Source organism: Triplophysa rosa, linkage group LG2 (genome assembly GCF_024868665.1).
Source record: "Triplophysa rosa linkage group LG2, Trosa_1v2, whole genome shotgun sequence".
NCBI classification, from domain to species: domain Eukaryota; kingdom Metazoa; phylum Chordata; class Actinopteri; order Cypriniformes; family Nemacheilidae; genus Triplophysa; species Triplophysa rosa.
In genome coordinates, this window is record NC_079891.1 from 17,365,831 (window position 1) to 17,378,330 (window position 12,500).

Below are 12,500 nucleotides of genomic sequence, written 5' to 3' on the forward strand. Positions count from 1 at the left end.
CAAGAGATTACCTTTACAGGGTTGTTTTTAGTAGCCTATGTTTTGGTTTGGTTAGACAATTCTTTAAAAATCCTTAATTCAAGACAATGTAGTCTGTCGTTTATCTTTTTTGCTCAGCTTAAGTCTGGTCAGCACACAATTAAAATCAACTGAAGTTTTTCTACATATTTAACAAGTCTGTGAGGCGATTGTGAAAGTGGTGTTATGCCTCAGATTGACCCTAAATTACAATTTACTGTTAACCATTGCCCGCAGCATGGTGTGCACTTGACAGAATGACCAGAGCAACATTGGGCTGTTCGATTTTCCGTTTGAATAACAATGCTCTGAGAGACAGGTATTTGAAAGCGAGAGTCCCAATGGACGGGCACTAAGCAGGCTAACAAGCCACTCCAGTACTCAGGTCTCCACACACTTCCACGGCAGCTTTAATGATAGCAACTTTGATTTCAACAGTAATTGGGGTCTTGTCTCTGTCTGTTACTGCCAATAACACGAGCTGAGGTTAATAAAGGCTAAGGTGTTTGTGCGTCGGTGTATGTTGTTTCTTATGGCAGGTCTTTGTGTGTCTGTATGTATGGGGGTTTTCATGGCAGGTTACTCGAGTGAGAAAGGCTGGGTAATTAGATGCCATGGGCAGTTTACCTAGGTCATGGACTCGTGTGCCTACACACTTCAACCTCATCAATCACAAATATGTAGGCTAACCTTGTGTTTGTCAGGCATCACAGAGATTGAATTTAAGTAGTGATTCTATTTTCAGCTAAACTTGTTATACTTAAAATCCTGTCATGTGCAGCATCCATCAATCATGAGTTATAGATTGACATTTTATTGCTAATCTATATATCTGTATAATCTATATATTTTATCTGATAATAATTCTAATATTGAAATTTTGAACTTCAATGAAAATTCTGTCATTTACTCAACCTCACAATGTTCATGATGATGCACAAAATTAGTCACCATTTCCTTTTATTGTATGGAACAAGAACGCTTTTCTTGTATTCAATGTAAAAAATAAAGTCATGTTTTTGGAAAGACATGAGGATGTTAAAATAAGAAGGTGTAGTAACCATTTGGCCCGTATGAATGGCAATGTGTCATAAATCTGGTACACCCATTATACCTCAACAATGTTATGTGGATGGTTTTTGACTCTGGCACTGTGCATTTTCAGTTTCATTGTTCACCCAATATATTTATGCTGGTATGGGTTCCATCCGTCGGTGCTTTATTTTATGTGGTATTTTATGTGGTAGCACAAGTTTCAACGCAATTTATAAATAGTACGTTGTTTCTGTCAACTGAAGTAAAAACTGGAAATGTTACTGTGGTTCTTTTAGAATTAGAATTGAATTTATGAACAACAAATTTTAGCAATTAAAAATGATAAATTAGCATTTAATCTTAAATTAACTTTTGTGATGGTATTCCCCATCTTATATATTTATAAAGTAGTGATGAACTGAAAGAGGTAACAAAGTTGAAAATGATCACAATAAGCTTTCCCCTTAACTTAAAACAATGTAGCCTATATTTAAGTCAGATGAATTCTATATGATACACAATAAAAACAAATAAGCGTAAAGGGAAAGAGAGATATTCTTCATGTTTAGTATATTGGTTTTGTAGAACACTAAAAGTGTCAAGGATCTTTTGACATAATGTTGTCATTAACAAAACATTTTTTGAAAGATTTAAGTTATTTAATAAAGGAACGATAGTTGTTTTAGCATCATTATTTTTAATGCCAAGGGATATGCCTATTGGATTTCTCCTTCATCTTTTATTTTTAGCTTTTGTCTGATTGTGTATTTATTTATAGGTTAAATTTATGCAGTATTCACATAACTGTACTAACAGTGTGGTTTTTTGATCAGTGTGGGAAAAATTGTGTTCAGTACATAAATACATCGTTTTTTTCTGAAAACTGAGACTGATGTAGCCATTTGAACTGATCGGCTAAAAAAAGGCCGTTTGAAAAAAGACATGTAAATGTGCAGGTTGAAATGTCTTGACTGGAAATACTGAGGTTAACCCACTGGAATGCAATTAGTAAACAGCTGAAAGCTAAAACAGTGAGATCACCATGCAGTCTGCGAGAATAATAATATTTCTAAAAGTGACATATTTCAGTCATGGCATATTTCATATTTCAGTTCTTGTTTTACCCTACTTTTTAGATTTATTTAGAATTTACCTGGTCATTAAATTAGGCTACATGCTTTCAAATAAACAGTTCGGAAATATCCACCTTTTTCTTGACGTCTCCATGGAGTGCACCATTACCGCGAGTGACTTCCTGTTTGATGCTCCGTACTTCCGTTTTGTATTTGTAACTATGTTAGAGGACATTTCTGTTAATGGCTATAAATAAAGTTTCTCAAAGAATTTTTGTGGTCACAACAGCCACAGAAAGCTGAGAAACCCTTACGAACGAGTGTTACCACGTGACACAACAAGAGCGTAAAGTAAATAACATTTAAAGACAGCTCGGTCATAGCTCTGACTACTAAATTCTGCACCTCTCAAAAACATCACAACATATTGTTTACTTAGTTATTTACTTTATTGTTGTGATTGCATAATACATCACTATTAACACATGAAGCATATATCAAGGGCTAAGTGACATTATAATAATTTATTATAATATCAAATGTTGAAGTTGAAGTTTAATATTACAGTTGCGCTGTAGTCAAACATAAGTATTCACATTGGTTGACGCAGGAAATCCAAAATCAGCAAACTCCGCTTTAGAAATGTGAACTGTTGATGGTTATGGCAAATAATTTGTCCAATGTTGATGCTGCGTAAAGTTCTTTTATAAATGTAAAACTCTTGGCCGTCTACATACATAAGACGATATATCAAATGTGCCTGCTGGCTGGAGTTTAAAGGGGTCACATGGTGCGAATACGTGTTTTTATGTGTCTTTGGTGTGTTATAAGTTGCACATGCATGTATTAGACACGTAAAATTGCAAAAATTAAAGTGTCGGAACAAGTAAGGTGATACATTTCCGTCACACGCTTGCAGTATTCGACCAATCACTACGCACTGGTTAAATGGTCAATCATAGCACACCTCGCTTTTCAGAGCGATGAGCTTTGTAAAAACTCTGTGCGTTTCAGAGAGGCGGGGCAAAGAGGAGATACAAAATACAGCGTTTTTGAACCTTAAATCGTGTATATGCATTGCATTACATCTAAAACAAACGATAATATTCGTTTTACCCATGTCATATGACCCCTTTAATGTCATCATCCTAGTAGATGTCACTGTCTAACTTCTTATGGTGAGAAACATAGTTTTTTACGGTCTAGGTTAAAAACTCATGCCCGTGTGGCCCCTGTGAAATAATTTAGACACTGCCCTTTGACATTATGCTGTTTTAAATGACATAAAAGTATTATAACACCCGTTTAAAAGCTTTCAAGCTAATTGGTAATGCCTAGCTAATTGGATCAAGCAGCGAACCGGAAGTCTACGCGCATACGCAAGGCATAATGGGTAATTTCACGCATTGATAAAAAGGTGGATAACAAATATGTTTTCTCAGAATTTTTTTTCAGTTTGCATAGCTGATGAGAACGTAAAGCAGATATTCAAATGGTTCTTATAAACACAACAAAATTTACAGAATACAAAACAAGACCTAAAGAGATTTACATTAATGATTTAGTCATACAAATGAAATGCAACAGCCAAAAACAAGCTTTAAATTAAAAAATTCATCTCATAAATATAAATGTTTACACTTATAAAACTTTAAACTCCAGGCTTTTCATACTTACCATTATTTTATAGCTTACAAAATAAAGCTGTTGAAATGAAGACCTGCATGTTGTAAATCTACACCAGGGGTCTTCAACTACTTATCTTTGAGGGTCAGATTCCAAAAGTATAAATAGGATGCGGGCCAGTTTTTTTTACCATATCCTCATTTCTTCTGTTATTTTGTATTTCTGTTATTTATTGCGTTTTGTTCCTTTTATACTGTTTTTGTTGCTGTTACTTATAGGCCATATATTAAAACATGCACACAAATATTGCATCCAGTATTTGTGCCTTTTCGTGACATTAAATTAAAAGGGATATTGTCTTTTTAACTGTATTTTATATTCCTTAATGCATTACTTTACCCAAAAATTGCTACTAATTTACTCACCCACAGTTCTCCAGTACATCCAAGATGTGGGTGGCATTGTTTTTTCAAGAAGATATTTATGAAGATATTTGGTTGAATTAATTAAAGTTAAATCAATTAAAGTAAAAAACGCAAATTAGCGTTGTGACGTTAAATTAGCGTCTTATAAATCAGTCAATTGATCTGTGCAAGAAACTGAACGCTATTATCACATCTTCGGGTGAATTCCGATCGCATTCATGTGTCCCACGCACTTATAGGGCGGAGCCTTTGTATAGTGCGAGTTCTGGGAGAGATGAACAGCTGTTTTTCGTAAATATAGCCATTATTCATAATGAATGCAGTAATAAAAACAACACCGTTTCCCCTTATCTGCGACAACCGTTCACGTGGTGTACCCTTCCTACACTTAGCCTACTTTCAAGGGCACAAAACGCGTTCGAGAACAGGACCTATCGCGTGCGCAAACCAATTGCCTGTGGCTGTGCAATGCATTGCTGATTATAACGTTGTAAATAACATTAAGTTTCTTGGACTGACCGATCAAATCGCTTTATAAGACGTAAATCATTATGAGCCGCGGGAATTACTTTCGTATTGAATGTAGCAGCGTTTTGGACTTGGACTAAAGAGGACGTGCATTTAAAGCACACCGTTCTTAAAGTCTCTTCACTTATTTGAAATGTTAAGGCGGGCCAGGTCAAGATGATTGACGGGCCGCATTTGACCCGCGGGCCGCCAGTTGACTAGCCCTGATCTACACCATTAGGGGGAAACGGAGGAGAGGAAAATCTTATTTATTTGCACTCAGCCCCACCTGCTGGACGATAAATCCTAAACTTATAAATGTCTGAATATCATGTAGAGTTATTAATAATGACATGGCACATCCATGTTGCAATAATACATAATGTAAGCAAAATTCATGATTTATTATATCATAATTGTTTTATTTTGGTGATGGGGCAGCATACAGCAAACGCTAAAATAATGTAAAACCGAGTGTATGTACAAGTACAACTATATGCTTTTGAGATAGCAAGATATTTAGGAGTAAAAATCATGTAAACAGCTATATATTACTAAATAAAAAGTACGACCCGTGTCACGTGACCCGACATCTTCGGAATGGGCAGGATGATCGCAGCCAGAAAATGGCGGATAAACAGGAGTTACGGCTAGGCGAAAGTGTCATGATAGCTGGCTACGTCTTTGCGTCTTTAACATCTTGAATGTAATTTACAGTAACGTTACCCGTTTTGTTATGGTACCTTTTCGGCCGGTTCGGTGCCCGTTGTTTAGTTTAATAATAATTAAATCAGAAATGTCCCATCACTCTTTTAGGCTGATAGTTGTTAGCCTGCTAGCTACCAACTAGCTGCTCCTTTAGCTCTGAAGCTGCAACACAAACATTGAAGATTGGCTTCTACATGTCACTGAGACTGATCTCATATTCCTTTTTCAATGCATGAAAATGCTTTATTGTAATACCTAACTGAGCTTGACAACTGTTCGCAGCAGGTAAAAAGTTTTTTTACGTTACAATTTCTTCACTGCTCGATTTGTTTTGGCTGGTCTTTTGTTAGCTAGCGTCCGACTAGACCGCACTGTAAACACGTTTGTACCCACAGGTGTAGTTTTATTTACACCGTTTATCTGCAATGTATACTCGTTTTTCAGACGTGTAAGTTACAGTATGTGTTAATGCAAATGTTGCCCTTGACGTTTTATATAAATCCACGAGTTTCACATTAAAGAGAGGCACGTTAGGAATGTTGTTTACAATCCAGCAAAGACCAAATTCATTATTGAGCCTCTTCTCACTTCATTTCTCTCTAGATGACGAGGATGTTAATGCATAAACCGTCTTTCTACAATGCAAAATAATGCATAGCAAGTCAGCTGAAAAAAGTGTTTTTTGTGTGTGTCCTGTTATACATGCATATACACGCGTGAGTTATGTTGTGTTGTAAAAGTTTTAGTAAGCTGTCTAGAAACACCACACTTATTTGAGTACAACTTTTAAAAATAATTCAGCGAATTCTTATCACGTTCAACATCTGTTTTGTCCTTTGTGATGCTCTTAATGTTTATCTAATGGGTCTTGGAATTATTCTCAACATTTTAGATGCATTTCGGTCTTGATTTGTTAAGGATTTTTAAAGAAAAAAGAATTTAACATGTAGGAACAATCAAGCATGGACCATATAATGAAGGATCAGTTGTGATTTTCCTATTTCTCTTGGGTTTCTGTCTGACATGGGAATTTGGGTGGGTTGTCACCACACACATTTTGGTGGAATAACCTACTTGCACATGAAACCTTGGTTTCTTTAAAAATCACCATTCTATGTCATGTTGATTATCAATACACGGACATTTTTTTGGTTATTCTTATCAATTGGGCAATTCCATCCAAATGTCAACACTTAGGATAAAAAGTCCTTTTACCACAGGTTTTCACCATACTGATGTCAGTTAGATGTCAGTATTTCGGTTTAAGTACCCATGTGAAGTCTCTAAGTTTTTAAAGCATTTTTTGTTTTTAGTCAGATAAAAGAATTGTCACATCCATAACGGTCCATATTCCTCATAAATGAAAATTGTATGTTCTTTATAGATCCATCCCTTCTCAATTTGTCGGTTACTGTTGCTTCTGGTTTGCTCATTTTATTCACAGAAATCCTACAAAGTATGTTGTCTCTCAAAAACATGCATCCTTTTTTGTCACATGTATAAGGCGTAAATCTTTCCCTCTTTTAAAATAGAAAACTCTTGCATAGACTAATATTTCTCGGATGTCTCGACTCTATCAAAAGTGGTTTATTAAAATATAAACAGACGATTTGTTATATTAGTAATAAATACATTCTCTGAGAATTTATATTTCAAGTTTTGAATGAAAATGTCACATCCATAACATTAGAATTGCCCACATGCAGAACTTTTCAACATGGCATCGTAGGTGATTATTCTTCCGATCTTTGTGGGAAAAATGTGTATTTGTTTTACCAGCTTGCTTGCTTTTCATGTTCTGGGATCTTGTGCCCTGTTTTATGACCTGTTTGGATTTGTTTTGCAGAATATGCTATCAAGTTTCCGTGTGTCAGAGCACCAGGTACTGTTGGGTTTTGCTGGAAGGAATCAGAGCGGTCGCAAGCATGAACTTTTGCTGAGGGCTTTGTATTTACTGAGGAGTGGTTGTAGTCCTGCCGTGCAGATCAAAATAAAGGAACTTTATCGTGGGAGATACCCCAGGACATTTGATGGTCTTGCAGACTTGGCAGCTCTTAATTCGAGCATTAAATCCTGTTTTCACGCAGACGACGGTGCCACGGTTGTAGGCTCAGATCTTCCTTCTCACACCGCCCATTCGGACCCGGTGAGCTGTGATTCATCCCTCTTTCATGAATCAAAGCCCATGATGAATATGCAGCAGCCCACGTCACTTATGGCGCCCGTCCATCCGGACGTACAGATGAAGTCCCTTCCGTTTTATGATGTGCTGGATGTCTTGATTAAACCTTCAAGTTTAGGTAATTTTATAACAAATTCTTAGTTTTTCTAGTGTTGCACGGTGTGCATTATGAATGTTAAAGAGACAGTTCTGTGATCATTTACTCACCTTTAAGTTGTTCTAAAACTGTATTTGTTTCTTTGTTTTGCTGAACACAGAAGATATTTTGAAGAATGTGGAAAACCAAACAGTTCTGGGGCACCATTGACTACCATAGTAGTTTTTCCCCTACTATGGTAGTCAATGCTGTCCAAAAACCGTTTGGTTACAAACATTCTTCCAAATCTCTTTCTCTGTGTTCAGCGGAACAACAAACTTTATACACATTTGGAACAACTTGAGGGTGAGTACATTATGACAGAATTTTCATTTTTGGGTGAACTATCCCTTTAAACAGGGGTTTAAATTGAGCCATGAATTTTGCATATTTCTAAAAAGACAGTTTTCTAAAGGGAGTTTGGTTATGAGTAGGGTGGAGTAGTCACGTAGGTGTTTTATGTTTTAAAGGGGCCTGTGCTACTCAAAGGTTTTATCAGGAGAAATACTTTATATTTGCTCTGACTCCACAGCAAGTGAGAGAAGTTTGCATTTCTCGGTAAGAAATTTGACTTTGATTAAAAATAATAATATTAATCTACTCCTTGTAAACCTTGGTTAAATTTGTTCTTATTGTTTTGCATAGGGACTTTCTCCCAGGTGGCAGGAGAGACTACATGGTTCAAATCCAACTACGGTAAGAACCAAAAGAATGTTCTGTATTCTTTTTGCCGGTCTCAAAATTGATTTAAATCGCTTCTTTTATATACTAGGTTTTGCCTGTCAGAGACCAGCTGTCCACAAGAGGACAACTTTCCGAACAGCCTGTGCATCAAAGTCAATGGAAAATTGTTTCCTCTGCCTGTACGTAGTCCTGTTGTAACTAAACTTCAGTAAGCCTGTTTCATGTTTTTCCAACCTAAAATAGCATGACATTGCACACACATAGCAGGATTAACACGTAATAGCAAAACATTGGACATTTAATCATGCTGTTGTTTCTTCGTTCAAATATAATTGATATGGTATGGTTGTCACACAGGGCTTTGCACCTCCCCCTAAAAATGGTGTGGAGCAAAAAAGACCAGGCAGACCCCTAAACATCACATCGCTGGTCAGGTTATCATCCGCTGTACCCAATCAAATATCCGTCACGTGGGCACCTGATATAGGAAAGGTTTGTGCAGTGCAGGTTGTCCCTCTTTTTCATGCATCTAGGTTCCACACTTACCAATGTCAGTTTTGTCCGTCAAATATTTTTTTAAGTCTTTGTTTTCTGTAGACGTACTCCATGTCGGTTTACTTGGTGCGGCAGCTGACCTCGCCACTGTTACTGCAGAGATTGAGAATGAAGGGCATCAGGAACCCTGACCACTCTAGAGCTTTAAGTAAAGCAATTTTTCATTTTTTAGTAGAGAGAAATGGCCTTATCTTTTTTGCTAATATGAACATGATCAGAAAGTAAACTTTTCTGTTCTTTTTTTTGTATAATCATTGTGTATGCCAAGAATTTTAGAACATGTTCCTTCTCCACATTTGTAAGATTAAAAAATTTACTAAATCCACACTCACTTTTTATAACAGTTAAAGAAAAGCTTACTGCAGACCCTGACAGTGAAGTCGCCACAACCAGTTTACGAGTCTCACTTATGTGCCCAGTAAGTCGTCACTTTAAATCTGAATTTAAAGGTGTTTTTTATTTAGTATAGTAGTTTAATAGTGTTGGTTTGTGTTTAGTGTGTTGTTTTGCATAACTTAATAGTCTCTTCCTTTGCATAGCTTGGCAAGATGCGACTTACAGTGCCCTGTCGAGCTGTCACCTGTTCGCACCTGCAGTGCTTTGACGCTGCTCTATACCTGCAAATGAATGAGAAGAAGCCCACCTGGATCTGTCCCGTCTGTGACAAGAAGGCCACATACGAGAGTTTGATTATAGATGGGTGAGTTTGTTTTCACTTTGGCCAAAAGGGACTTAGTCCACTCTAATAACAGTACATACTTCATTTTTAATTTATTTAGTTTTATAGAGTGTTATGAATACAGACTTCAGACTTCTTTAAAGTGATAGTTCACCCAAAAATAAAAAAAAATGTCATTTTCAAACCTTTCTTCCTCGGAACACAAAAGAAGATTTTTTGAAGAATATTGTTAACTGGCCAGCTGTTCGTTTACCAACTTTCTCCAAAATATCTTCTTCTATGTTCTGTGGAAGAAACAAAAGTCATACAGGTTTGAAATGACGAGAGGGTGAGGAAATGATGACAAAATTTTCATTTTTGGGTGAACTATCCCTTTAACCCTAGCTCATTTTGAACTAGGGTTAAAACTAGGCACTTTCTACTCTTTAGGCTCTTTATGGAAATACTCAACGACTGCACAGATGTCGATGAAATCAAGTTTCAAGAGGATGGAACTTGGTGTCCTATGAGACCAAAGAAGGAGGCATTGAAGGTGTCAACTCCATGTATCCCAAAAATCGATTGTAAGTTTGATACAGTACTGAAAATGAGGACTCATTTAAACAAAATTCTAATTTTGTTCTTGCAGCTGATGACAGAATGTTGGGGAATCTGTCCTGATATTTCTTTCTGTTAAGTTACTGTTAAGCACATTGGACGTCTCTATAAAACTTGTGTATTTGATTGTAAGTTGAATTTCTTACCTTTTTTTATGATTCATGACTCTCAGGTGCTGTCCCAGTGCGACAGAGTGCAGTGGTGCCCAGCAGTACAAAAAAAGCAGACATTATCGACCTAACGCTAGAGAGCTCATCTGATGATGACGAGAGCGATCCTCCTTTAAAAAAGCATTGTGTCTATATGTCTAACGCTGAGGAGATGCACAGCACAGGGTTTGTGGACATTCGTTCATTACAGATAAGAACATTTTGTGTTTGTTTATTTGCAGTTCCACCTTCCATATGACATAAGTGCCATTAGTTACAATGTGTTGTTTTAATACTTTTTCGTTTTTAGGGTTTTGACTTATCAGCCATCAACTGTTCGTGTGCCAAATGTCCAGACACTGGACACCTCATACCTGACCTCCTCAATAGCAGATTACTCTGTTCCATTCCACCATTCAACCTTATCCACTATTCCCACAGATATGCAAAGTATGTGTCTATCTGAACTTCCGTTAAGTCATATATGCTCTTGGTCATGCTCAAGATTCTACATTAACGTTTTTTCTCATATTTGCTTCCCAAAAGGTCTTGATTTATTTTCTCTGATTCAAGGGGACCCCCAGGTATGCATGAGATATTGTTGCATTGAATGTTTAGTTTGCATTGCGTTGTCAGTACATATTCTTCCGTTATTTATTGGCTACATACAGATCTTACATTTGAGCAACATGACCATTAGTTTGTCTGTTCTTTTCAGCAGCATTACCGGCCTCCCATATTTTTAGACAGCCTTTCCAGCAGCCTTCAGGGTGCCAGCACCAGCCTGGTTTCCTCTTCAGCTCAGTATGAGATGGCGACTCATAGCAGCAGCTCTAGTCACGAGACGGGGGTCATCACCGGAGGATCTTCAGGCCTTTCAGACATTATATCCTTAGACTGAATCTTTGGGGTTCATTTTCATTGGCCAGAATTAACCCAGTCACCAAACAAACCACCCTTTGACTCAAGTAATCTAAGCTACATTTTTTTATATTGGACTGAGAATTGCTTTGACATGGACCTAGAAGGACTGCAGTGGAAATCTCTGAGGAATATGACTGCATCGGCAGTGATGCTTTTTTTTTTTAATGCAGCCCTCACACAAGCTGTTTTTCACAAGGCAAAAGCTATTACACAATAAAGACTCCCATCCATTAGCTTTGTGATTGGAGGAATAGAGCAAAGCAAACAGGGAATAAATGAGCGGACTGGAAATGTTGGGCATCCAGCGACAGCTCTGTTGTGCGTGTTGTGTCTGCAGAAACAAATGCAGATTTTCAGCGGCAGCTCATTTTATGTTGTCCTATTCAATTTCAACAGTGCAATTATTTTTTGTTAAAATTTCAACTTCGTTTGCAGCAATAAAAACCTGTCGTATAGTATATGTTTACTCGTTAACTTGTGTAATATGAAGGCAAATGTCAGTTTTTAAAAACGGCATCACTTTTTTGTTTTGTGTTTTTAAAAGTTTGTGATTTAATTATTTAAGGGCCATCAGATTCCAGGTTGCTGGAAGCCGTACGCCTATTTTGAATTTGTATTTTTATGTGGAAGTTTTTTGTTTTGTTTTTGCATCATGACTTCAGTTGAAACTCTAATTTTAATGATTTTTAGTCAGCTAACAAAGTGAAATGAGCTATTCTCAAGCCTTTCATTGAACTTCTAAAATTATGCCTCAAAGTTTACAGGGATAGTTTTGATATGGGATGGGATCAGCACAATACACATTTTTTGCTAATGGTTATTTACTTAATTGAATATTTACTTAAATTTCACGTGTATAGTCCTACTGGATGGGAGCCATACAATATACTGTGTTATTTTGGCAAAATCTGTCTTTACAAAGCATGTAAATGGTTCTTTTACACAGGTAGCAGTTCACCTATGTTTCATAAATTGTATGTACTATTTTGAACCAAGGAATCTCATTTTACGATGTAAAAAAGAACATTGATATTCTGTAAATGTTGATACAGTGCTTTATTTCCTCTTTATATAATGGATATATCCCTCCATAGATGGTGGCACAGGTCATTTCTGAGAACCTTGAATTCTTTGCCAAAAGGAGGATGCGGTACTTATGACATAAACCAATCCCCAGTGATTAGATCATTATTTCATGTTCA

At 36.7% G+C, this 12,500-nt stretch overlaps 1 protein-coding gene across 2 annotated transcripts; it reads left to right on the forward strand.

Moving 5' to 3' along the window:
* Nucleotides 1-5,293: 5,293 nt before the first annotated feature.
* On the forward strand, nt 5,294-12,213 carry pias2 (protein inhibitor of activated STAT, 2). Of its 2 annotated transcripts, none has more exons than XM_057353706.1 (14): nt 5,294-5,677; nt 7,239-7,692; nt 8,181-8,268; nt 8,356-8,406; nt 8,483-8,573; nt 8,752-8,886; nt 8,992-9,097; nt 9,294-9,367; nt 9,489-9,649; nt 10,058-10,191; nt 10,398-10,560; nt 10,685-10,824; nt 10,921-10,958; nt 11,093-12,213. In XM_057353706.1, exons 2-14 carry the CDS (start codon nt 7,242-7,244, stop codon nt 11,273-11,275), a joined length of 1,815 nt encoding a protein of 604 aa, XP_057209689.1. In that variant the 5' UTR covers nt 5,294-5,677; nt 7,239-7,241; the 3' UTR covers nt 11,276-12,213. The 2 variants fall into 2 exon arrangements, with proteins under 2 accessions (XP_057209689.1, XP_057209698.1); XM_057353715.1 differs by having other exon boundaries at nt 11,096-12,213.
* Nucleotides 12,214-12,500: the final 287 nt, after the last annotated feature.

What these genes read in the sequence shown, in the direction of transcription:
- pias2 (XM_057353706.1), top strand. Translation starts at nt 7,242, where the DNA reads ATGCTATCAAGTTTCCGTGTGTCAGAGCACCAGGTACTGTTGGGTTTT. An exon ending in ATGGTTCAAATCCAACTACG is followed by an intron (nt 8,407 to 8,482) that starts GTAAGAACCAAA and finishes TTTATATACTAG; the next exon opens with GTTTTGCCTGTCAGAGACCA. An exon ending in ATGTATCCCAAAAATCGATT is followed by an intron (nt 10,192 to 10,397) that starts GTAAGTTTGATA and finishes CATGACTCTCAG; the next exon opens with GTGCTGTCCCAGTGCGACAG.